The sequence below is a fragment of the Solea senegalensis genome, linkage group LG10, assembly GCF_019176455.1.
Source record: "Solea senegalensis isolate Sse05_10M linkage group LG10, IFAPA_SoseM_1, whole genome shotgun sequence".
Classification (NCBI taxonomy): Eukaryota; Metazoa; Chordata; class Actinopteri; order Pleuronectiformes; family Soleidae; genus Solea; species Solea senegalensis.
This window is the reverse complement of record NC_058030.1, coordinates 17,131,235-17,158,525: the sequence shown is the minus strand read 5'-3', so window position 1 is coordinate 17,158,525 and position 27,291 is coordinate 17,131,235. Positions and strand designations below refer to the sequence as shown.

At 40.8% G+C, this 27,291-nt stretch overlaps 1 protein-coding gene across 3 annotated transcripts in view; it reads right to left on the bottom strand.

Annotated features, from left to right (window-relative positions):
- Positions 1-334: 334 nt before the first annotated feature.
- Positions 335-27,291, bottom strand: part of si:ch211-1e14.1 (UPF0606 protein KIAA1549) — a 34,019-nt gene continuing 7,062 nt past the window's right edge. Inside the window, exons 3-22 of one of the 3 annotated variants that reach the window (XM_044036252.1) lie at positions 20,461-22,485; positions 20,240-20,328; positions 18,977-19,136; positions 18,755-18,885; positions 17,514-17,706; positions 17,365-17,424; positions 17,110-17,255; positions 14,412-14,589; positions 13,248-13,435; positions 10,209-10,438; positions 9,540-9,676; positions 8,741-8,755; positions 8,143-8,348; positions 7,387-7,610; positions 7,143-7,287; positions 6,716-7,039; positions 4,847-4,899; positions 4,084-4,232; positions 3,520-3,674; positions 335-3,346 (exon numbers count right to left, since the gene is read on the bottom strand). In XM_044036252.1, the coding sequence (XP_043892187.1) occupies positions 3,107-3,346; positions 3,520-3,674; positions 4,084-4,232; positions 4,847-4,899; positions 6,716-7,039; positions 7,143-7,287; positions 7,387-7,610; positions 8,143-8,348; positions 8,741-8,755; positions 9,540-9,676; positions 10,209-10,438; positions 13,248-13,435; positions 14,412-14,589; positions 17,110-17,255; positions 17,365-17,424; positions 17,514-17,706; positions 18,755-18,885; positions 18,977-19,136; positions 20,240-20,328; positions 20,461-22,485 (5,048 nt within the window). In that variant the 3' untranslated portion in view covers positions 335-3,106. The remainder of the gene's footprint in view (positions 3,347-3,519; positions 3,675-4,083; positions 4,233-4,846; positions 4,900-6,715; positions 7,040-7,142; positions 7,288-7,386; positions 7,611-8,142; positions 8,349-8,740; positions 8,756-9,539; positions 9,677-10,208; positions 10,439-13,247; positions 13,436-14,411; positions 14,590-17,109; positions 17,256-17,364; positions 17,425-17,513; positions 17,707-18,754; positions 18,886-18,976; positions 19,137-20,239; positions 20,329-20,460; positions 22,486-27,291) is intronic. The other 2 variants (XM_044036254.1, XM_044036253.1) reach the window with 2 other exon arrangements.

Genomic DNA, 27,291 nt, shown 5'->3' with positions numbered 1-27,291 from the left:
AATAACTCTTTGTGTTTCACAACCTCAGCTGTCAGAGTTGCACAACCATACATTTTCTCTTTCACTACCAGCATGTTCAAGAGAGGATCACACAGAACAAGCTCATTTTCAAAGACCCAAACTCACAAAACATCTTTGGGAACTGGTTACATCATCTGCAACTAAGGAGTAAAGCAGATCTCACTCTGTGCTGCCACCTTGTGGTGATTTGTCGCAAGTACAATCACCTGCAAACAAACTTTTTTTTTATTACGGATGGACGGCATGAGGCGACATGTGTCGGACATGATTATGATCACTATGGAAACTACTTCAAATTCAAAGACACGCCAAGTGATTGTTTTCCTTTTGTATTTCACCAAAATGTAGAACAGCATGCGCACAAACAAACAAAAGATAAAAAACAAACAAACAACTGAACATGCAGCATCGATCAAATGTAACGTTGGGCCAGCCAACAGATCCGTTTCATAAAGTATGATAAAGAGAAAAAAGAGAAAAACCAAAACAATGAAACAGTACAATAAAAAGCATGTGAGGATGAAAACAATTAGATGGGCTGTTGTTACAGTACAGAGCCAGTAGGTGGAGGCATACAGTGTGAGAATGGTTACAAAACATGAACAATGAGGTGAGAGGGGGCCACTAGAATCTAACTCAACTCCTCCTAAAGCAAAGATTAATAACAATACTATTTTCTGGGTTACTGTGACCTGGATGTTTCTTCATTTTTAATGACTGTTGTCTTTTAGGCTGTAATTACAACCTTAATGCACTGAATCTGTTCAGGAGATTCTAACAGGCACATGAAAATGTGAAAAGCAACTTCATGAGCCACCACATAGCACTGGTAACACAGTCCAAAGACATATTTCCAGGCGCTGCCTTTAAAGTCAATAGGTTTCTGTTTTATTTCATCTGGACAAAATATAACTTCAGGCCCCAAAAATGCCACAAAATATCAGGAGAGAAAAAAAGGTAACGGAGATTGAGAGAGACATTTAAAGTTAATAAATCAACTGAGGCAAAGAAGGTAAATCCAAATAACATTGAAAAAGAACATAAACGCAACTTGTTGACGTAAACCATCGGAGACAACAAATACAGTACAGCTTTCTGCTTCCTGTGCTGTCGAAGAAAAAGGCAAAGTAAACATTAAATACTGCATGAAATACAGTTGGTAATTTCAGAAAATCATCAATACAGGATCATGTGAAAACAGAATGACTCCTCTCCATTAACATTATCCGTCTGTCTTTTTCTTTTTACTGATTTGTCCATTTGCAATCTCTTTTTTTTGAGAGACCTGAGCTATACCAAGTAGTCCGCATACAGTGCATCAAGTACTACCAAATACTGTGTATACATACAGTCCTAACTGTACATAAGTGTCAAGCACATACTGTTAATATTTCTTTAATATTAGGGATGGGCATGAATATTTGATTATTTGCTGGGTTATAAAAAGTCGATCAGTTAATGAGACTATTCTCGAGTATATTATAAAAACATACAAAACTGAAAATCTGCAATAACAACCTAATTTGGGGTGTATCTATTACCACCAGGTGGCAGCAGCAGCAAGCATTTAGTGTGGGAATGAATGTTAGAATCTTTTTTTTTTTCTCTCTACTCACTGATCATGTGCCTTGTTCAGAGGCACCCCAGCCCTTGACAAGTCCCAGGATTTGAACACGTGACCCTCCGGTTACAAGCCCAAATCCTTTCCTCTTTTACATGGGCTGCCCAATGTGTCTTTCCAGATGTGATTCAATTTCAGGGGTTTCTCGAACACAAGTCACTGCTAAAGGTTCAACACACTATGAACCCGACATTTACCAGAGTCTCTGAATGCATTTCGTTAGCTGCTCTACATTTTAGCTCCACCCACCATGTTGACCCTGCATTAATTTCACTCGCTCTCATGCTCTGGAGGTTGTTGATTTTGGTTTTCTTAGAGTTGACTACATTATGTCTGAAACAACGCTTTTTTCCTCCACCCTTATAAACACCGCGGTGATGTTAGTTTGATGAAAGCACATGCTGCTGGATCTGAAAGAGTCAAGGCGTAGAATAGACAACTTGAATCTTTTTGCACTATACGGCTCACATATAATTAACTGTTACAAGGAGAGATGATTAATTTCTGACTGCCTGACTTCATTTTTCCAATAGCAATTTTGCTGGAAATGCCCATCCTTATCAAATACTTGTAACACATCACGTGTGTTTGTCTAGCTGTCCGTTAGCTACTGAACATAAATAAAAACAAGGTACAACACAGGACTTCAACATGAAAAAAAAAAAACTATAGGCCACAAGGTCCTAAAACATTAACTCTGGTTAACTGTGCTACTGCAGTAAGTAAGTAAGGAACGAAAAGGATCAGGTTTAGGACAGATATATTAGCAGATTCCCCATTGTACCTACTTTCTGAACTGACTCACTGACTGTGAACTTTGACCTCACTCTAGGCTCGTACAGTAGTCTGGGTCGTTGTCAAGGCATGGCATGGCTCATCACGGCAGAAAACATGAAGTAGCACCTGATGGTTAGAAAGAGGTTAAGGGCCAAAACAACACATATGGTACGTAAACCAACACAAAGTTTGTTTGTTTTTTACATGTGGTACATCTGTTAAGTGAAGGCAGCACGGGAGGGAAACCATGACACAGAATACTGAGTCTGAAGAAATGCATAAAAAAAAAAAAGAAAAAAGAAGAGAACATGTGGATCTACAACAGACAGAGCTTGGTGTGATCCTTCCACGGTGAAGCAACAAAGACATGTCCTTTCATCACATCCTAAAAGGTCAAGAATATGGAATACTGTTCTTCATTTTACAACACTGTCTTTCTCATTTCACACACACAGCTGCAGCTGATCCCAGTCCTGTGTCGAGCGGTATCAAGATTCAGTGTTTTGTCGTGAGGAGGCCTCACGTAGAAATGTCAACGAGCCACTTTCTTTACCTCAGTTTAGCAGGACGACCTCTCTGCTGTACACCTTCAGAGACTTCCATGGGAAGCATTGTCACAATAGGCAAAGCACGCAGGCAGGGACAGTGACATTGACTGTTTGGAGCTACAGAGTGGAGCCCGGGACTTCAGCTGTGATAGCTGGGCATAGCTGCCTGTTTCTGGGAGAGACGCAACAGTTCCTCCCTGATGGCCTTGATCAGGGAGGCAGAAGAGGGAGTAGGAGGAGATATTTCCAGAGGCGGTGGGGCTGACATGTATCCCCCCACTGGGGGATCGAGGTGGGCAGGGGGTGCTGTAGGCTCCCTGATACCACTTCTAGGCATCTGGAAGATATGTGAGGATGAGTAGTCAGGACAGTCCCGGAACTGAGGCAGTAAAGAGAAGAATAAAAGGGAAGGAGGAGAGGGAAAATGAGAAAAATGGAGGAGAAAGTGACTAAGGCAGAAGGAACCAAGTGGTAAAGAACCAGGACAGCACAAAAGTATAAACTATTTTTTTTTTATTTTTTTTTTAATGAATAAATCTATGCTGTACTCACTGCCTCTTTTTCAGCCTCTGCTCTAGAGAAGTTGTCATCATGGTAGTGGTTCCAGCCAATGCCTCCATTCTGGCCTGGAGCAGGCCGCCCCCCCGCTGGGTAACCATTCATCCGACTGGACAATCCCACCTGTGTAAGATGATGGAACTGGGCACCTACACACACACACACACACACAAACACATATCCTATCAGGGCTACAGTATCTGACAAGTTATCCTCAGCAGCCCCTCTAATGTACTTAGATGCAATCATTACAGTGTGAAAATCATTCCGTCTGCGTGCTGCACTCTGCGCTAAATGCTAGAATCCATTTCTATTAGTCTTGTTATAACTTTATTACAGAAGCTTCAAGCCAGCGCCTTTAATAATTTAAAACAAGACTCTTTTAGTTTGACAGGTTTATGGGATGAATGTGTGGAGCAATTCTGCGACCCACATCCAGAAGAGATCTAACATAAACTGTCCATGGACAAACACTGCATTAAGTGCTATTGTTGGAACTGTGTGTTTTTGATTTTCATTTGCAATTTAAAGCGAAATGAATGCAGTTTCCACATGTACCTGCGGTTCCCCCGACTGGTCTCGGTCTTGTCGATGACGGCAGCTCATCGGCGTAAAGGCTCCTGCTGGAGTACAGGCTGTCCGGCTGGAACGGATCGCCGAGGCATGCTGCTTCGCCTGGTGGCAGGTAGCTGGATCCAAGACCCTGCCTGAAACACAAACAAAAGAATCATCTGCATTCATTTACAGATGGTAGCTTTTTGTGACCATCACACCAAAGGTCACTTTGAAATACAGAACATCTTTCAGAAAGTCTTCTTCAAAAGCAGCGACAACACTGACATCTACAGGATCTTTTTCAGTACAAACATTCATTTATAGATCAGATATTTTATTTGCACTGGGCTATTACTGTGGTGATATGTTGTTTAGCCACAAATAAATATTTGGTTTGCTCTGGACACTCCTCTCCGGAAAACGAATGAGCTTCATGAGTAAAACTAGTGTGTGTGCTGTGACAAGAGAGCCTGCATGTGTATGGGTACTTTGGTCTTTTTTGGAGCCAGTTCAGAGACCACAGCTCGTACCTGATCCATTAAACCGATGAAAAAAAGATGACATTTCCTTTCATTATTCATGAGGCCCAATGCACTTGATGCACCTAAAGAAAAAATATTCCCACTGGTGGAGTGGTGGAAATCAGGCTGCGCTGATCAATAAGAAATCATTTTTGGCGTAGGAAGAAGTGAAAGTCAAACGGAGTAAGCGTATTATTTATTAATTTATACAAGGACACTCAATTTTCCTAGACTGCTCTACTGACCTTGGTGTCAGGCCTTGGACTGAAGGAGGAGACATCACCAGCTCAGTGAACCTCTGGGGGAGGATGAGGAAAAAGAGACAGTGTTTAGGAGACAGTGACAAAAAACATTCACGGGAAAGAAAAGAAACAGACTGACGATATTTAATCAGCTTACAAAAAAAAAAAAACTATTGAAAACAGCTTTGAAACTATATCAAGAGGTGATTATGTGTGTGTTTTTAAATGCATGGTTATTCTTCTTATTGTACAACCGACCTCTTACAGCATGTTTAAGCACTGAATCTATAAAAGGAGAACCAACAAATGGCTTTTTATGGCTCCACTGCGCATTGTTAAGTATCTCTCTTGCAGGGATGAACATCGCACCTCATGGTAACAGGACAGTAATTGTCTTTACAGCAGTAAAGGGCATTTAAATACAATTTTTAAATTCTACATTAAATTAGCATAGTCACAGTTCAGCTACAGTAGCGGTCCACGCTACTGTATGTTTGTCCCATAAAACATCTTAATATCAACATGACACTGTGCTTCTAGTTATCCTAATGAGAGAGAGTGGACTGCAGGGTTGTTTTGAACAATGATGATGCAGTCAGCCTTTGTAAACATCACTGATAATCTCATTTTAAAGATTAAATGGACCACTATCTTTTCTTTACAGTTTCCTGTTTCCTAACCACCACTATGATCGTTTTTATCTCTAATTATTCCGTGCCTTCTTATGTAATACCCATGGGCACCGGAACCCTTTATTTAACATCAGCCCACCTCCATATCAGTTTCAAAGCTACAGATATGCTATAGAGAACTCATGTCTCTTGACACATGTAAGCTAAAAAAAAAAAATACAAACGTGAATACCGAGTTTAGTCAACAAACCAGAGCACGTCGACGGCTGAATGTTGTGTGAGACTAGACTACAATGACACGAGCTAATGCAGATCAAAGACAAGCATGCAGGGTTTATTTCTATAGAGTCTTAGGAGTTGTAGATAGCTGACGAGGGTTATAAGGTTGTAGCTCTGGGGGGCTGACAGATGGAGCGACGCTTAGCTGCTTAGTTCGCTAAGAGGAATGCGATTAAAATTGAAGCCATAGCCTTCATGCTGCAAGTGAATGAGTAAAAGGGGAAGAGACAGTGAATGCAATTAAGAGATTTGACATCCGTTTTTGTAAATTTGCACAAGCATAATATTTCTGTTGGTGTGTCTACAGATTAGTGAGATAAACAAATGCATAACAGATAAGTTAGTCATGGGTCTAGGATAGAATATGGCAAAGCAATTTTATTAATAATAATCATCGCATTGGCCAATTATTATTTAGCTAATTGTTCTGTTGTTATTTATTTGAGTTTACATCATAAATCCTGCCCCTAAAAAGTTATTTAAACTTTATTTTTTCATCATAAAGTTTACTTGACAAGCATTTTGATTACTTTTGTATTGTATTACATGTATTTCATATTTAGCTCATTCATTATTTCTATTTAAATATAAACAAAGAAACAATCAAAATGCAGATTAAAAAGTCAGACACCAAGTGTTATTTAATAAATCTTTTTGTTGAGTAATTCTGTGTATCATTTGTAATTATTTAACCGTTATATTTTATGAAATGGGTGGGGGACATACTTAAGGACATATATTATTTATCTGCCACTGACTGACTGCCCTGATTTCTCAAGATCAACATTAGCCATGGAAAAACCCATATCAGTTGACCTTTAGTCCAGGGAGAACCCACTCTTCCCCCCCACACATCATTTTGCTTGGTGCAACATGAAAGCAACAGGATTTGATGTTTACTGAATCTTTGTTTGATCAAAAAAATATCAATTAGACATAAATGCCAGGGATGGTTACTTACACTAGGGAAAGGGCCAAGAGGTTGGTAGGAGGGGCCCCAGGGTCTGGGGCCTCGGCCTGGAGGGCTAGAGCTAGGGGGGTTGCTGTTGACTCCCGGGAGTGTGATTCCTGCTGTGCTGCTCTGGGAGGTGGGCGATACAAGGGCGAAGGCGTCATCCAGCAGGGAGTGCATCTGCTGCCGTGCCTCCTCAATAGAGGGCTGTGGAGGCATGTAGGGCGGTGGGGGAGGGGCATGACCTGGAGGAGAGGAAGTCGGACCGAGGAAGACATCATCAGTGGGGGATGGGCTCCTGTGAGGGGAACCTGGTCCTTGGTCGGGGTCCGACTGGAACAAAAAACACAAATATAATGGCAGTGAGAGAGAGGTCATACAGTTTATTTACCAAATGTGCAAATACTGTATGTCACAATGCTTCTGCACTACTCACTACGTAAGCCACATTGTTGACCCCAGGACACTTCCTGTAAGCAGCATCGCTGTCGTCAGTGATAAGGTGGTCCTTGTCTGCATCCATTACGCCTCCATTCAGCTGCTCCTTCATCCTCTGTTTGGGTGAGCGCCTCCCTCGACCACTGGGAGACAGATATTTAATCATTTATGAATAAAAGGAAAACACTATCACAGCCATATTTTCTCATCAGGTTTTCCACCACAACGCTGTGAGACCTAACCTTTTCTTGGATTCTATAAAGACGGGGGGCATCTGTGCGTCTGGATCCAGGATCTTATCTATCTGCATCTGTGCTTTCTGATAGATTCTATCCTGGTCCTTAACATCTCCGGGGCCACCGTCATCCATAGCGGGAAAGTCATAGTGGCCCTTCCTCTTTGCCCGTAGACGGATTTTGTTACGATGATGCTCAATTTCTGACTTGTGCCTTAAAGCCACTTGGATCTGAGGAGAAAAAATACCTAATTAGAAAAGATAAGTAAATATGTACATACTAGACCCAAAGTAAATGGGTGAAAAAAAGGATAATAATGTCCATTTAACAAGTAAATTAGGACCTGCAACACTGTCATCTGCTCCTGTAAAGTATGACATTTATAAAAGTAATCAAAGTCTTTGATTCCTTAGCCAATTTGGCTTAAATATCACAAGCTTCTCATATAACAAAGAAAGATGATAACATTGACAATCCAAATGCATTTTTTTTGGAATCTAGACAAAATAGATGCGTGCGTGTTTTCACTGTGAAAGTAGAGGTAAAGTGGTCATCTATGTAATACAATCTTGTTTTTCTTTAAACAAAAATTAAGCTACTTTCTCTAGTAGATAAATAGATCCAATACTGAAACTACAAGATATCAAGTTGTCTAAAATCACAGCAAAGTCACTCATCAGAAGGATCTTTTCCCAATCACCAGAACCTGTTTGTATTTTTGGAACAACAGACGAGTGAAGCCAGTTAATCTAAAGTGCAGACCTCTTTGTTAATTTGGTTGGTGTCGGACAGTTTGCTGTTGACGGGCGGGCTGTGCAGTGGCGGGACTGGAATGGGCTGCATGGCGATAAGCTGGACTTTGTTGGGGAGTCTCCTGCTTGCGTCCGTGGCACGAGTCATGCGGTCAACGTGGTCAAAGATGGTGGCTGACGACAGCTGTTCGTGTGCGCTGTTCATCGGCGGAGGACCTGAGGTAATGAGCAAACAAGGAACACCGAGGTCACATCAAATCAGCACAGAAATGTAAAGGAGGAGTCCAAATATTAATGTTTACTTAAACAAAGTGATGATGGATGACTACAGTTGTTACTGGGATGAATATATCTGAAAAATGTAAGCACATATTTCTGGTGATAGCATGAAATGGAAAGTGATGCTTGATTTCAAACATGAGCTTTGCCTTTTATTTGTGAACTTAATTGTTTCCACAAGTGAGTGACAGCTCAGAAGACAGTGATGGATGGTGAGAACAAGCCAAACACAAAGCTACCACAGAAACCGACTGACAACAAACAGACACAGCTGCTGGAGGTCAAGCTTGAGGTCTAGAGACACAGATGGAAAAAGAACAAACTCTTACCAATTCTATTCTTGCCTGCAAACCACAATAGAGAGGAAAGAAAGTTTTATTGAAGAAAAGGCAGTCAAATAAAAACAATCTAACAAGCTAGAAGTGGTTGTGGTGAGTTAATAGTAAAAAATAAAAAAAAAAGCTTCGCGAATTCAAGTAGAATAAAATAAATAAAGAAATAAAGTAATAAAATTGCAGCAAGGGGAGAAAAGCATAGAAAGAAGCAAAGGCAAGAAAAGGCGATCATTTTCCACAGCTGATAAAAGTTGTTCATTACACAATAATGAGCGTGCCTCATATTCATTCAACTTACAAACATAATGGCGGAGTATATATAGTCTCAGGCTGAGATTTATCACTAACAAAACAGAGACCATTCCTCTGTGGGTGAGTCAGGCTGAAGTCTCTGTGCCTGACTGCGTCTGGCTCCAGAGCGTTGACTCTGAATGGCAGAGCAGGCTTGAATCTATCAACAAGCTGTCAGGACAAACTTAAACTCTTTTCCCTCCTCTTGTTCCCTGCTCACTCCTCTCTCTCTGGATGTCTTTTGACCACCAAATGGACGTTCCCACCAGGTGTTTCTTTTACTTTCTTTGTTTTTCTGTGTCATTTTTATGTCCCTGCTTTGTTTCCTTCATGAGCTCACAGTTTCTCTTGCTCTCAATCTGACCCTCTTATCGATTAAATCATGCTCTCTCTCTCTCTCTTTATTTCAGCTAAATCCCTTTAACTTCCACCTCCTCTTCCCCCACTTGCAATCAGTGTCTTTGTTTGGAGGAGTGATATGAGTGTTGCCAAGGCCACTCACCATTTAAAACATTGATGGGGACCTTGCGGGTCTGCCTGTTGTCGCTGGGCGTGGCGTGCGCTCTCAGGTTCTCCTCAGTTGATTCCTGCTCACTCGAACGGTCACTTACCACCGAGTCAACGTCTGACGGCGAGATCCTACCAGGAAAACGCACAAACACTTACATGAATAATAGAATAATAGAAGCTCTGGAACACACCAATACTTTGAAATGCCAACATGTGAAAGAGTAGGGCAATCTTCCATTTGAAGCTCATAGACGGAATTATTCTTATTATTATGTATAATAATAATAACAATAATAATAATAATAATAATAAGTTAATACATATGTTAAACAGTAACTGCTGGACAATTGCGATAAAAATTGTGATCAACCGTGTTAACTAACTAACTTAACTAAACAGTTTTAGTACATTACACAGTATTTGTTTAGTATAACACATTTGGTACACACATTTCTGTTGTCAAATTAAGCGTTTTGACAATCCATTGGATTACAAAGAAGGAACAATTATTTGTCATCTGGTGACTGGTGACATAACGGAGAAAAACATAAAACAAAAACAGATGGGTAGGTCATGCTTCTTCAGGGCCCTTTTTTCGGTTTTGTTATGTCATCTATGAGAGCATATTTCCAATTCTAAATATTTGTTTGGACTCGCTGACCTTTCTCGCCTGCGGTCGCCCCGGGATGCCTTGGTGGGAGAGGCTGAGGTTTTGGTTAAGGGTGTGGGGATGTCGCCATTCTCAGATGGGCTGAAGCCATCTTTAATGGACATGGGGAGGGACCCGGGCCCTGGCGGAACCGTCTCCTGGATCACCATGATTTCATCCTTACTCTGCTGGCCAAGGTGCAGTTTGGCAAAGTCAAAGCCTTTCACAGTGGGAGCCTGCAACTAAGGAGAGGGAGAGGGGGGGGGCAGAGGAAAAGAGGGATAATAAATTGCTTTGAAATTCTCTCAAGACCACGGGTTGCAGTTGAATAAAGTGACAGAGATGGGTGGAAAGATTTTTGAGTTCATGACTGGGCTGCGTGACTGCCGGACAGGATGTCTAGGTGGGAGACGAAGACAGACAGATATGAATGAATACAAAGAAAGGCTGTGGGAAAGAAGAGGGACAGGGAAACATTGAGTTGCTAGCTCTCCTTTGAGGTGGTGGGGGATGGAGACTGGCAAAGGAAGCAGTGAGACTACTTGAGTGTAAAGCCCACGGGACTTTTCAACAGCAAAGGCGTAAACAGAGGATGTCTGATCTCAGCGTACGAGAGAGAAACTCTGGTGCTGTGACACTGAAACGGAGCTAAAAGCGCAGAGCCAGGCTCCTGTTAATAAAACGCTTCACACACTCGCTGAGTTTACTGAGGCAAAATGGTGTGGCTTAGAAGTGGCTTGGGAGAAAACTGCTAATAGTCTGATGCTTGCATTCAGTATGAAAGTGCATGTGTGCGTTTGTTCTGCCCCCTACAGCATAAGAACAACTGCAAAATGACTGCATTTAAAACACTATCACTATGAAAGCTATTTTTTAGTATAAATAACACTGAGGCTGAGTGACTGTAAACAGACAGCTATAGTGACACAACACTACTCAGTAATTACTACTTTGTGTATTCATTCATTCATTGTCTACCGCTTTATCCTCCACATGAGGGAGCTGAAGCCAATCCCAGCTGACACAGGGCGAAAGACCCTGGACCACAGGTCGCCAGTCCTTTGCAGGGCCAACATATAGAGATGAACAACATCCACTCACACATTCACACACCACACGGTCAATTTACTGTCCAATTAACCTCTGCTTGGTTTCGAAAGGCTCTCATTCGGACTGTGTCGCAAAACCCATGTCGCCGTATGTCCCTATTAAGTGTATTCTAACAGTAAATTACACACACAAACCGTTGATACAAAATGACATCTATAAATATACTACTTTACAAGATATAAAGACAAAAACACAGAAGCTACGTCCACATTTTCTATTTCTCGTACTAATTTGGCAAAGCAGGATTCTCAAGTACACTAATGCCAACAAGCATGTTGTGTCTATGGCTACTACCAGGTGTACCTCATCTTTGCCTATTCTTCCTTTATAAAACGCTTTAGTTTTCTCTTCTTTCTTCATCCACTCTGTTTTCTTAAGCATTGCTTTGCTCTCTTGTCTTCTTTGCACATCTGGTTTTATTCCTATATATTTTATTGTCTTCTTCTCCTCATGTTCCTCCTCTTCTTCTTCTTCCTCCTCCTCCTCCTCCTCTTCACTGCTCATTCTCTTGTCACCCTTGGAAGGAGCTACTGGTCTCTGATCAGAAGAAATGGTTGAGAGACAGTGAATATGCTGTCATTTCTGTATCTGACACATCCTCAAAACTCAAAATCTGGACTATGAACTCTAGACTACTGAAAATAAACAATCACCAAAGAACGGCTTCTGTTTACAGCAAACACACCAACAAGCAACATCTCCACTACAACTCCTACAAACCACGAGACACTGCTCTGTACCTTCCCCCATTTAACCTTTTCCTCCTCTTCTTCTTCTTCTCCCTCCTCTTCATCTTCATACTCCTGCTCCTCCTCCTCCTCATAGTCCCCCTCCGACTCCTCACTAAACTCTATATTCTTTTTAGCTGGAGGGAGTGTGTGCTGAAGAGAGGTCCTTGATTCTCTGAATGACATAGTGGACTAAGAGAAGAACACTGGTGTTAAGTGACACATGATTGAATTAAACAGGCCTGCACATTAGATTCATTGCATTAACCCAAAAGCAAAGTGATTAAAGAATGTATGCGGAGGGGAATGAGAAAAGACCGACATAGAAGGAATGATGAACAATTCAGTCGGACTGTTTTTCATCCATTACACAAGAAATCTATTTTAGGAAAAGGCTTGAGTGGTATTATTACCAACATCTGAGTTTATGATGGCCCAGTAAGTTCACTCCAGGGATTTGAATGCATCTCGAGTAACCACTGATTGCATCTAACTTTCCCACTCAATTCGGAAACACACACATACATCTATTAATGCTGTTTTTAGCCAGTCTCTCTGTACAGATACGTCTATGTCAATGTGTTTGTGTGCCAGGGCGAGCAAATAGAGAGAAGCAGAGGGAGGAGGAAGTCTGAATGAAAACAGAAATGGTGGTCAATGTTAATATTGTAGCATGTGATTAATAATTAAGTGCCTGTGCTTGTTCTGTGATTCTTGCAAATGCAGGGCTGCTGATGCAGAGCATGTAAGAAAACATATATATATGAAAAAAGAGTTTTATATAAATTAAAACAGCATCACAGTCCCATCTCAAGTAGCATAATGACTTCTCATCGAACAAGTGTCCTGTAATAAGTCTCTCTACTGAGATCATTAAAGTTTAAGCAACTCATCTAAAAGAGGAACTGATTAAAAAGTCAAGATTCTGTGCATTCCTACAGCACAATCACGACATTGACTAATGGACCTCATTAATTAACTAACTCGTTAATTCATTTATTAACAACACATTCTAATTCAGAGGTGGTCTTTTAACTTTTGTAACTTTTAAACCTTTTAATGCAGAACATATACAATATTTGGCAGTTCTTGCATAGATAGATAGATGTGCTCCACAGGCATGTGAATATATCATATGTTTTATGTCCAGAACACACTAGTACAATAAAGCCTTGGTCAGACACTGTACAGTAAATTCCTGATAGGACCCTACCTTCTGTCTCTGCTGCTGCATGGAGGTCATGGCGTCTGGCTGGAATTCCAGCTTGTCCGTCCGACACAGTTTCCAGTACAGGATTGAAATGATGATGACGACGACAAGGAGCGGGATCACCACGCCGATGATGATCCACACGTTGGTGTTCTCGGTGTTTGAGGGTAAAGTGGTCACTTTCTCTACAGCTTTAGGGCAAAGGCGATAGAAAAGTGTCAGTGAACTGACACTGAAAAAGATATTTTGACACACCTGTTAAAGACAGAACTTTGTTAATGACAGTATTGTAACAAAACAAAGGGCTGTTGAGCCTCATTTTACAGGGCTCCAACATGTTTCACACTTTCTTTATACACAGAAAAAAAATTTGTGAAACATGCTCCAGTTCTCCCTTCTTCAGCTCCAAACAGGCAGTGTGCTGGAGGCTGAAGGAATGTACGTAAAATACTGACTAGACACCCCCCACATTTAAAAAACCTGAACTATCAGTTTTAATCTTATTTGGAAACGCTTCTGTGGATAGTAAGCTAAACATGCAGTGTTTGTGGAGTGCCAGCGCTCGTCTCATTGTAGTAATCTCCAACGCAGACTTTCATTAGTTTTAATTAAAACTCATTTCGTCTCCTGGGAAAGTACCGTAGGAGAACACAGTCAGCACAGCACAAGAACTCCCTTGAGGTGCACTCATTAGGCCTTCATCTCTTGTTTAGATTCTTAATGAGGATGACAGAATTAAGGTTCCATGTATAAGGGGAAGTCATTAGCTCAGATGTTACCATAAACACACAAAGGAACACATGGAGCCAGCAGCCTGTTTTTATTCTATTTTCTTCTTGTTGGTACCTGATGAACACGTTTCATAATATTGTTCTTTCTTCGCTTCTGCTCCAACATGTTTTCCTCTCAACTCGGAAACCTAGAAAAGTGCATCGAACTGCAATGCACACGTTGCAGTAACAACTGAATCATAGGAAATTAGGGGAAATCCATTAATACCTACATTATTTCAACTCCTTACCAGCACTCAAGTAAATGGCAGTGACTCAGTGCTTTTCCCACCCTTCAGTAATTTACTTTACACATGTCAAGGACCATCTTCTTAATCACTTCATCATTTGGCTGCCCTTGAATGCCCGTTATCTACGATGCAAGAGAGATACTCACGCTCAGCTAAAATGCCCCGGACACGATATCCCAAGATGATGGCAGCCCGCTGAACATCCAGGTTGTTGAGCAGGCTGGCCGTTTGGACAGCAGGAACTCTCTGACCACTGAGATCCTCCACAAAATACAGCATCTCCAACGGGTGGTCGTCACCCACAAGCCGGTTCGTACTTACAACCTTGAAGAGGCCATTAAGGAAAGAAGGTACAATTTCACTTGTATAGTCAAGTAGAGTTGAACAGATACATACAGTACAAACAGATTGAAAAGTACAATCTTTTTAATGACCAAAGTCATTAAAGAGACAACAATTAAACTTAAATCTGGCAAAATATTAGGGGAACACAAGTTGTGACACATAAACCATTGTCTATGTGGAAAAAGATGTCAAAGCCCCTTCCTTGTAGGCTGCTGTTATTCAGCTGCACAGAGTGATCAACGTGTGTAATTACTAAAAAGAAATGACAGCCTGTGCTGTCCATAAGTCTCTTTTAAACTCTTGGCAGACATCATGGCATCTTCCAAACATAAACACGTCCAGATGTAGCAAAAAAAAACACTTAATAGACCATATTCATTCTTTGCCCTGCTCAGAGATCCAGGCTTGCAAACTTCAAAGCGTGGCGAATGGTGATGTTTACTAATCATCGCGTTGATAAACTTTTTCCATGACACCACTTTTCCTATTTTTTTTTCTTTGTCCTCATTTGTTTCTAACTTTGAGAACACAAACACTCCGAGGTTCAGATGAGTGCGAGTGTAACACGAGTCCGTCAAAGTTGAAATGAGTTGTGCAAACTGTTTTAGTTTAGATATTCCCATTTGTTGTTATGAGTTAGTAAATGTTATTTCCCCAACAGCTAGAAAGTGCTCAAACAACTTGGAAATGAAACACTTTGGTAAATGAATATGTAGCCTATGAAAGATGTGGCACCACACTCTCGCCATTAAAAATTTAATAACACGGGCCCTAATGAACATAGTGTCAAATTACTTTATAATGGCGAGCATGGCACCTCATGTTCCACGGAATCTAGAAAAATAAATAATTATTTTGTTTTTGTAACCAAATAAACTAAAATTAACCCATCAACTTTGGCCTCCTCATTTGCCCCATGTTGGACTGAAAGCTACTATACTGTACAAGATTCATATTCTTTGACATATTTTATACTTTATTGCTCAGTTCTGTCAAGCAACATGATAATTGTGTTGTGTTATTTACACACACGTGCACACATTCGGTATTCTGATTTCCAAAATATAAATGTTTTCATTATTTTTGCATGTTGCCAAATCATTTCTCTCTATCTCTCTCTGCCTATCTGTGTGTGTGTGTGTGTGTGTGTGTGTGTCTCCCTCTGTGTGCCCTGAGGCATTGCACAGTCTGCTGTCTGCATTACTGGAGAGAGTAAAGCACAGGTCATGCCTGAGCTGACACAGAAAAATGGCTGGGCCAGGCCTCATCGGATCTAATCCAGTCCATGCATGGTTATTAGAGTGGAAGAGTGAAAAGACAGCAGTGCGAATGTGTGTTATTTCATGACCCCAATTCAACCTCCTCTTTCATCTGTCCAGACAAACTCATAAGTTATTCTCATAGGTGACAGCGCCACACTGATACCTTCTGTGTGTGTGTGTGTGTTCAGTCATTATACTGGATATAATGAGTCGCCACACTCTCTGTCGTATATCCAATAGACACTCAAAGACGTCTTTGTGTCTTTGAAATGTAAAATAAAACACATTAGGCTTCCATAATGATGGTAGCCTATCAAAGCCGAACAAAAGGACATCAATATACAGTCACAAAATTAAGTCAGAACCTAAAATTAGAGATATAATCTTAGCACAGAGGCAAACATAGAACGTTCATTGAAACTGTATGGTCTGCACATTTTTGCCATTGTGCTGTGGGTTTATGGAGACAATGACGTGGGAGGCAGAGAGGTCGGGAATAGTGAGACTGATAATCAGCCAACAATGACCCCTTGATTAAAGACCACCTTATGGACTCTGACTTTGTGATGTTGGATTAGTTATGCATCGCTCACAACGCCTCACTATTTCAAAGTGTTTTGCTCTCCCCGTTCCACGGAATTCCAAATCTTTTACCAACCCCCGTCTCCATTGCTCACTGTCAGATATAAACACTGTTATTGCCAAGTTTGTTGATTGCAGGGTCAAGACAGAGAAAGACAAAATGAATAATTGATCTGCTCTTAGCAGCTCTGCAGCTCACAGGAGCCATCAAGTAACAGGACCAGAGAAATGAGGAAGAGCAGAAAGAACAAGGACCCGTGAGGTTGTCGTCATCGAGTGGCTGGCCCCTGGGCTGAATGGGATGGTGTTGCTATGGTGACAGAACTCTATCCTGTCCCCTTAGAGATGAGCTGAACAGGTGCAGAAGGAGCCCACAAAAGCTCAAGCCTGATTAGTAAAGCAGTGCAGCTTTCACTGGTTACAACCACACATAATGAGCCCTCAGTACTCGGGCAAGGTAGTTAGAATGAGCTTGCATCAGGCAACAATGACATAAATGGTACAAGGAAGGAAGATTTTTCAGGATTTTTCTAAGTAATCCATCAACAGATTTCTACGTTAAGAGTTTTATGAAGTTTTGTCTTGAAAGAAAAACAATTCCACAAATAAATCTAATGTGGTGTATACGGTTTCCAGAGAAAGATAGGTAATGTACCTGTACGCTGCTATTGCCCATGGTGGTGGCTCTCTTAACACGTTTGACTGGTTCCTTTGCCTCCCCAAGTAACATGGCCACACGACGTTCCATGTTGGCCTGGAAAGTTCTTTCGCCCACTTCCTGGTCAAGCACACCCAGTAACACTATGTAGGCAGAAAACATAAACGTGTGAAAAACGTTCATCTTATTTATGCTGTAAGACATTATAAGAGTGTTTCCACCTGCCACAGTAAGAAGTGAACTCAGTCATACCTGTTCTAACCCAGGAGGAGCGAAGCAACTTGCTGGTGTTCAACTCTGGGTAATGGAAAGCTATTGGGGGGAAAAGGGGTTAATGACAGGAATGTTGCATAATGTCACATGGACATGACAAAAATATGAGTCAGACTTGTGGTACTTACGTTCAGCAATCTGCAGTACAGGAAAACCCATGTAATAGCTGAACTCTACCATGGTGAGCTTCATCAGAGCATTGCTGACCTCTGACCCTATCAGATAACCTCTTGACCCGCGGACAGTGAAGGTGATGTCCACAGGTTGCCTCAGGACTCGTTGTTCCTGATATTTTGGAATCGCCATTGTGATGTTTATAATCTGGAACACAATTAGACAGAGATGTACTATCCAGCAGATAATCCATCACATCAGACAATATACAAAACATTTTCCCACTCTGCTGTTGATGTAGCTCCAGGGAAAGCTTTTTAATCTCTTAGAGAGTTGCAATAAAGTTCCCAATCTGAAAAGCATTGTTAGTTGATATGAAAGATGTTTATGCTGTGACAAATCCTCTATTCAATTCTTTATTTTTTTCCACTTAACTACTTTGCACAGACATCACTGTAATAGGATTACATAAAGCTCAACAGAAGAAAAACGCATAGCCACATTAGATCTTTATTCACATACAAGTCTATTAATTTTTTTCAACTACAGCATGAATTGCCTGGTCTGGAAAAACCTGGTGCATTATTGAGATTCGAACACAAGAGGATAAATGCAGTGACCAAGGTAACAGATACAAAAATAAGAGACTTAAGGTGCATTATTTACTGCATATTGACTGAAATACTAGTTGATGCAGTGATACAGTTGGTTAAAATGAACATCCTCTGCTGGATATCTGTGCTTTGACGTTCAAAACAGAATTGACATAAAACAGCCTCTCGTGATGAAGGGACCAGGGAGTGGGTGTCTTACGATAGGATCCGATATCAGAATTTGAGAATGTGGATGGGGAGTGTAATGTCTAGGTTACTATGCTCACGATGTTGATGTTTCCCCTGCCCTCATAAATTATGGAAAAGGCTGGATAGAGTATAGAGCATATGTCTAATTCCATCAAATCCAAGTAGTAATTTAGATCTTCCAGAAAGTGAAACTTTCTCTGGCTCTGCAGGGAACCATTTCTGCCACAGTTCATTTACACAAAATCCTCTAAATTGTGATTCAATTTCACAGCTTCTGGTAGCGAAGCAATAACCCAATTAAAACCAACCAGCGCGACAGCGATCACTGTCATCCATCAGTCAAGTGAGCACCATCTCAGTCAGTTACTTAGTTAGAGCATTACTTCATCAACTTTGCTGAAACACAGGTGTAACCCTATGCATGCTTTCCCCGCCTGATTGACCCCACTCACGTGCACTGTGAAGTTTGTTGACTCCTTTGAGCGGCGACGCACTTCGGCAAAGGCCATGGTCAACCCCTTCTCAATGCTTCCACTGAAGTTGCAGTGCCTCACATCTATGTGACTGGGAACAAACTGGAGCACTGCACACAGTACAAAGACTCAGAATTTCAAACTCTTGACACTATAGTAATGCTGCAATACCCAAAAGTCAGATTGTGAAAGGCAATTTACCTGTGTGCACATGATATTTTCTATCAGGCGTCGTCCAGTTGGGAGACACATACAGGAAGCGCCGCCTCGACCTTCGCAGAGTGTTGACGACAGATATGGCTGTGTACACAACTGGACCAGACACCACCCGAAACACAAACTTTGGTGGAGGGTCCACAACCTTACCGGACAAGAAGTAATACATCAGACAGATGAGTCATTCAGTGGTTGTTTTGTATTCACAGTTGCAAAGCTCACTTGTCTTAAATAATCAGCGGTGTGGTTTGTTGTTTGTTTATTGCATGGCCACAAATGCACATCCACACTATACAGTCTATATGATGGTCCATTAAATTCTTTACACTTTAAGTCTCTTATACTATATATCAAAATGTAATGGTAACATTGTAGGGTCTCTCCCTTATAGGACAAGTCAGTAACTTTTATTGTTATTGTTATTATTATTATTATTATTATTATTATTATTATTAGGGAATGATTTGGTCCAATTCAATTCAATTGTTTAATAATTGTAATTGTTGGTCTAATGTAGGCACTCCTTTTCATTTACAAACTATAAGTCAAATCTACAGAAGTATCATTGCTTACACTGAATAGATTTTCATAAAAGACCCAAATCCTATTTATTATTTCCAAATTTATGACGCATCAAAAAAGGTGAGATGATGTGAATGGTGATGGTGTGAATGAGGGTCGTTAGTGTCACGTGAGAGACGCAATTTGCTCGACAAATCCCATGAGTGCTGCGATTGAGTTATGAGCAATAGAGGGAGCGTTGCAGTCAAGTGTATGGAGCATGAGAAGACAGGGACTGGGCATAGTTAACCTTAGCAGAGACAATGTAAGGCACTAATGTGCTAATTCTGTGCCAGTGGGGAGAGATAAATGCCCAGACTGCTCCATATCAAGCCAAGTGTCTGTGTGCTCATCGTCTGCCAGTCAAAAGTATGAGTGTTAGCCCAGAGTATCTACTGTACATCATCTCCCCTGTTTGAGAGCTAGAGCAGAAAGGTTTAACACCTGTGGAAGTTCGTATTAACTGATTTGAAGACACTGAAGTTTGAACAGCAAAGCAGCTTTATCAAACCGATTCGTAACATTAAAAGAGGGGACATGGATTGATAAATGGTGCACTTATATATTCATTCAGTCTAAAGACATCTATATGTTCTTTATTAATAACATAAACATAAACAAGAACCTGCATGATATTGTCTCACACCACAACATCTTCACATCACAAGAGGAATTTAAAAAATGTACCTGCAGCTCCACTGACTTGTTGAATTCCATTTTCAGTATATCTCTGATTTGAGACTTAGCATGTCCAACAGTGGCCCCAGAGGGAAAACCTTCAAAAGAGAGAATATGCCTTTACAGTTATAGTTTTGCTCCATCGTAAGAAATCTGTCATATTCCTACATTTCAAACTCATAATTGTGTAGTACCTGCGAAGCAGTTGGAAAATGAAATGTCACACTTACCAATTTTTATCAAATAAGCAGAACCGTCAACATTGCAGAGGAAATGTCTTGACGGTGGTGCTGCTGTTGTTGTGGTGGTCATTTCACCGGTGGTAGAGATGACACTGATGTTAGTTGAGGCTTCATTGGTGGCAGTGATAGTTGTAGCTTGATGAGAAGTCGTGGTGGCAGGAGTTGAGGGAAGAGCAGAGACTGTATCAGCTTCGCTGCTGGTTGGGATCAAGGTCATTGTGGCTGAGATGTCAACTCCTTCTTCAGTCACCCCCTGATCACCCAAAAGGACTGGGGGTCCGAAAGTGACATTAGATGTGATATTTTGAGTTTGTTCAGTTGTGAAAGTAGAATCTTGGGGAGTGAAGTCTGTTGTTTCAGCAGTTGTGTTAATAAAAGGTTCAGTGAAAACAGGAGAGAAGTCTATGGTTGCAGTTAAGACAGGAGTGGTGTGTATGGTACTTTGTTCAAATGGCTCTGTAACAAACCAGTGGACGTCTGTCAAAGAGGAGGATGACATTACATAGTCTGGCAAAAAAGGTGTGACATGTGGTAGTAGAGGTTCCGTTAGTGCAGGACTGTCCAGGCCAACAGAAAGAGCAGACGCAGACCAGTCTGTGGTGGATACCTTACCACCCCACATGGAGGAAGTGGGATCAAAGAAGTAACTTGGGACTATTGAAGGATCCAGTAAAGGCTCAGAGACATTGGCCAGTTGAGGAGTCTCCACTGTGGTGAATTCATCATAAGGCTCAAACCCTGACAGATCACTGGAAGACTCTTCCTCAGTCGGTTTGGCATCATCGGTGGAGCTGCTGGTGGGCGTGGTGTCTGTAGTTGTAATAGACACGATAGTAATGTTCCCTCTGTGTTCAGCACCAGCGTCCGAACTATTGTTCTCCTTGGTCAACTGAATGGTATAATACTCCAAGCTGTTCATGTCTGGTAAAAGCACGTCTGTTGGTTGGATTGTCACAGTATCAGGCCAATCTATATCCGATGCATCAGGTATATCACTGTGAGCTGTGGCTGTAGGTTCCAGTGTGTAGTGAATTGTTGAGGAAAAAGAGGAAGGGTGGATGGATTTTAGAGGCACAACGGAGGAGTAAGCTGTCATGAGGCTGAGAGAAGATTGGATGTGATGAAGATGCAAGGAGGAAGGAGATATGCCCAATCTGGAAGGGAAAGATGTGTCATAGGTTTCTGTATAGTCCTCTTCATCATCAGAATCAGAGGGCACCTTTGTGACCAGAGGGTAGTTGTTTCCATCTGAATCCAAGACTGACATTGTCTCCAAGTAGTCCCCAGAACCCCAGTCCACTTCCATTGTTTTGGTGGGGTAAAAGTCCTCTGGAGTGACCTCAGTGGGTTCAGATAAATGTGATGTCGGGTGGGGGGAGAAGTGGGGCACATTGTAGCCAGGGGCCAAAAATTCTGAGCTGTGTGGGATGTTCATGTCATGAGTCAGTTTATTCTCCTGCAGTGGGGCCCTGCTGGGGCTAAAATGGTTCATATCCAATACTTTACTGTAAGGTTCATCTGATGGTGAGTCAGTAAAAGCCAGATTAGGGAGTTCAATAGGCTGACTGGGTTGTGAGTTAATGACTGTCTGTGTTTGCTTTGACCCAACATTCTGCTGCATGCTGAAAGATGTTAGGGTTGATTTTGGAGCTTTCAGTTCAGAATTAAGATGGAGCTGAGGCGTTGCTGACCTCACAGTGGAGAGGGTTGAGCGTGTTAAGGATATGTGCGAGTGAGAGTTGAGAGTTGGTGAAGTAGAGGAAGACTGCTTGGCAGAATCTGTCCTGGCCAGCTTCCAGGCCGTTGATAGATTAGCCAGTACCTCGAATTTTGGGTTAGAGCCCATGACAGCAGTTGTAGCTTCATAGTCAGGTTCACTTAAAGATGGCAGGGCACCAGGATCTAGATCCTCAAAGGTAGTGTAATGTGCATTTGGTAAGCCAGATGGTAATGATCCTGTTGAACTTGTATCATCTCCCATGGGGTGGTGTGTTGAGTCTAAAGGCAACTTATCTGAAAAAGAAACATTTTAGTTCAGTCCAGAATAAATTAAATATCTGATGTTAAGCGGAGAAAAATGCAATGCAAGCAATACATTTCTGAAATGGCCCAGACGACCTAAGGAAATAAGACTCACAGGGTCATACAATGCAACAAGGAATTAATCTCCTGTTGTGCAGGGGTCACAGATGATGTATGAGACTATCTGACAAAATTGTGGTGGCTTTTTGGATGTTATACGTTACCATGAATTATATATATAAAAAAAAAAAAATCAATATGATATTGACAGCAACTATTGACACAACTAGAATGAAAAAGTGAGCATGACCAGAAATCAGTAGTGGTGCAGTATGTGAAAAGGGCCCTGATAACATTCATAGCATTGAAGTAGTAACAAAATGGAAATATTAATCTCAAATAAAAAAAGGGAAAAGGAATTCTCCAGCTGCTATAGGAAAAAAGACCATGACCAAGTCAACACTGGGGAATCATGAGAAATGCTGATACAGTATATTCCTCATTTCCAGTTTGCAAGGGAAGATGCTGACAAGCATGCACTGACCATATGTTCCAAAAATGAATCAGTTCTGGCTCTCTTTTTTTTTATGGTAATTGACCTCAGAGTGATGGATGCTACAAGATCCAGCTAATCAGGAAGCAACGCTGCAGTACCTCTGACACACAACACAGACCGTGCTTTGATTACACAATAAGTTGAAAGTCTAACATGTTTCAGAAAGGCTATGTGAACTGATGGGAACAGTATATCATAATTCCTCAACTATTCATGCTAATAGACCTTTTAATGGTTCTGGTTAGCTGCATAACTTTCACTCTTTTATATAATTTGAAATGTGTTTAGATTTTTTATAACAATAGTGTTCCAAAAATGAAGTGGCATGGATAATGAAATGAAACTTTCACACATGGTTGGCTCCACAGTACTGGAGTGCAGTAGGCAACTGCAGATAAATGGGACAAACAAAGGCAGATGAGTTAATGTGCTCACTTGCGTGAAGATGCTGTGATTCTAAGCTCAATTTAAAATACGTAACCAGAAATTTCCCTTCAAAGTAGGTCTTTGAAGGGAAGTAGGTCAACGCAATAGGTCTCGATATTGCCATTTCCAGAAGCATGCCACCACCAATAACTTTTACATTATGCAGCAGCTGGTAATGTTGATGCTCTTTGTAGAGAACAAGAGCTGCAGAATAATATACACTTGAAAACATTTACAGATTCAGCTAAAGGACAGTGCTATTCTCGATCTTGACAGAGGCACCACAGAACAGATCAATGTAACACAAAAAAATAACATACTGCTGAAACTTCATCTTAAATCTACTGCATCACTTCATTCAGACGGCTTCTGGCATGGCCCAGGAAAAAAAACAAACACCCAACTTAATTACAACCTACACGATACCTTAATTGACTCAATGTGCTATTATATCAGAGCCAGTGGGTCTTTTTTCTCCGAAGGTTACTGTGTGCTGCACAATCTCCAAACAGCACAACTCAGATCTTTGTCTGCTGTGTTTGAACACTGAGGGATGCAGCACACAGCTGGACAGACGCACACACATAAACCCACACCAGACAACATGCGTAACCATTAATAGATGGAAAACTGAAACATGGAAAATGGTGAATAGTCAGTGGAAATATGTGTGTGCAATTCTCCATCTTAACTTATAGTCATTCGACGTTTATAGATCATCAGTTTGACTTTGCATTTGGCTGCCTGTCAATGTAGATTTTAAGTGATATACTAAAAACAACTTAAAGATATATACCATGTTTGACATAGGAACAAGCTGATTTTTTGAGGACACACTGTGCCACTGTACATGACCTCAAAATGCCACATGATGTCATTACAACCCTACAGTGATGATCTAATTCACTCCTGACTCCATTTAGGACAAACACACTTGCATGAAAAGTTGCCACAGCATCCAGCTAATTAAGACAAATACAATCGCTGACAGGTGATTGATGATAACACTGATAACTGTACTGAATATGACAGTGATGTGAAGGATGAGGATTTTGGCAGTGGAGAAGAACAACAGCTGAACTGTGTTTGCAGAAATAACAGGCTGGTGATTCTTAACAATTAAGGATGCATGGTTTTATGAGTTGAAGGTTAATCTATGGTAATGAAAGTCAGCATGCAACAGACAGTAGCTAGGAAAAGAGTGAGCGAGAGCAGCTAACACTGGGGCTGACATTACAGTCGGCTAAAACTGACAAAGGCCTTGAAGACGCAGCAGCGCTGCCACCTGTTCCCCCGAAACACGAGTGTGACACACTCGGCTGGCCACTCATTGTTGGGCCCGACTTTGAAACGGAGCACGAAGACCATGGACACCTTCAAATATCAGGTCACAACAGCATAAATGCCAAGCACTTAGCTAATATATATTAGTATTCCAGTAAAGTTTTATTAATCAACACCTAATTTAACTGTCTGGGGTACAATATAATGGAGAGAAAATCATTCACTCAGTATAGTAGTTGTATACAGTGCTTATTATGATGGCTTTGAGGAAAATACCTTGGTACTTTAGGAAAAGTACCCTACTGGCTTCTTGCCACTGCTGCATCTTTATGAAAGTGACCAAACAGAAACTGCACATTTCTTTCTGCATCGTCACAAGTTATAATACTCGTACGTGCATTTATGATGTAGCCAAATCCAAGAAATAGTAAGAAAAAAAAGGTTGAATTGTCCAAAGGGGTTTTACATTTTTAGTAATTGGTGCATTTTGGGTAAAACCTGCAATGAACCAATGAGTGTGATCACTAATTACACCTTTGCTTAGTGGTTAATTATAAAGCAGATACATAAAACAGCACTTTTCTACAGAGGAAATGAACTGATTTTCCTTTGGAATGTAAGGAAAACTGTGCAGCACATCTGCGTGTGCAACAAGAACAATATTATGTACTTTGTTTGGCTGTATGTTTGGTGTAAGATAAGACACCATGTGCCAGTTCCGTATAAAATATGAAATATAAAATATGGCAGAGTCTCAATCTTCAGGCAAAACTGAGGAATTAATGCAGTGAGGATCTCATTAATTCAATAGATGAAGAACTCCCAGCTAATGAGATTCTATTTCCATTCATCGGGCCGTGATGTGTCTTTTAGCCAACACTTGGGTTAATGAATAGCTGCCTTGTACATGGCACTGGACTTATTTGCATCTGACCAATTTTGACAACTCTCTGTGCCCCACACTATATGTGCTTGTAAACAAGCTGTTGCTGCATACAGCTGCATTGATTTATTAGATAGCAGCAGAGCGGATCTATTATGGGTAGCATCCATGTTACTATTTATCTTTTACTGTAGACCTATAACATTTAATCTATAAAATAACTGATTTTGTTAAAAAAAATACCCTACCTATCTATAAATGTAAAACAATGGAGAAATTATGTACTGTACATCTTGTGGCTTGTATGGTTTATTTTCTGTATTTGTGTCTTTCTAGATCCAGTTGCATGCTTGGATCACAGCCAGCAATCATGTAAAAAGGATTCTGACAAGAGAGGGATGATTGCTGCTGTTAGCAGATGTGAGGTTCTTTTAGAAAATCCTTATAATGGAATAAAAAGAGATGGAACTGGGTAGAGAGAGACTCTGCCTCTCTCTGGAGACAGACACAAATTTGGTCATTGAAATGGCATTAATCCATTTACCCAGGATGGATATTGGCAGAATCTTATGAGATCACTGACTGGATCATCACTCCCGACTAATCCATGAATGTATGTGATTAATTATTGTTTGAATAATGTGTGTCTGAATATGAACAATTTAAATTATGTATATGCAAATTAAGAAGGCACATTTTTCTGTCAGTGTTACCATCAGAAGGACTTTTACTTGCTTACATTTACTTTTTTTATTATTGTTAACAGTTTAGTAGAATGGTTTTGAAATAAAGTCATTGTCTCCTCTATAAAATAAATGTTTAGTAAGTTTGAAAACAAATCCATCTTTGAAAGGGAAGGAGTAAAACCTATGGAGTAAACTATAAAGCACACATATTCTACTCTGCACAATGGTCAGTGCAACAATAAACACATGTGAAATGTGATTTTGGCCTTACTGTCCTTTCATGACAACTGATCCCAAGGCTGAAACAGAGTTAACCTGATGAAGCCCATCTGCAGACAGTGCTTTGCTGACGTCCGAAATTGAATCACAGAAAACACGTTCCCCCTGTCTCCTTTATTCAGCACTCATATACTGTACAAGGCAAAAGGGAAGAATGAAAAACTGTTATAACAGAATCAAATACTGAATAAATATTTGGACAAAACTGTTGATGAAGCCCAGATATCAATTGGCCTGGTGAAAGCATAAGTAGGCTCATTTTTGATTGTGTTTCCATGGTAAAGGCAGCCTCTTGGTCTCAGAAAAACATAAAAGCACCACAAAGATATGACATCCAACTGCACTGTTCAGTAGTCGCTTGGGGACCAACCAGGGCAGATTGGACCACCCTACGTACCAGATTAAGATTACCTCAGCAGGCAAATGACATTTATTGCCCAGGAAACTGTTACCACAACTGCACCACAAACAATAATGTAGACAGCGACATATTATATGTATTTATTCCTATGTTGAGAAACCTGAGATAGCAATTACAGGGCCCTCTGATGATATCATTTCCTGTTCACCAGTCTGTACTGTAAAAAAGGGAACTTAATGGTTGTGTAATTTGAAAAAAAAAAAGAGAGAAATGAAGAGAGAGGAGAAGAAAGGGTCTTTTGGCATTAATGCAAGCTAACTGC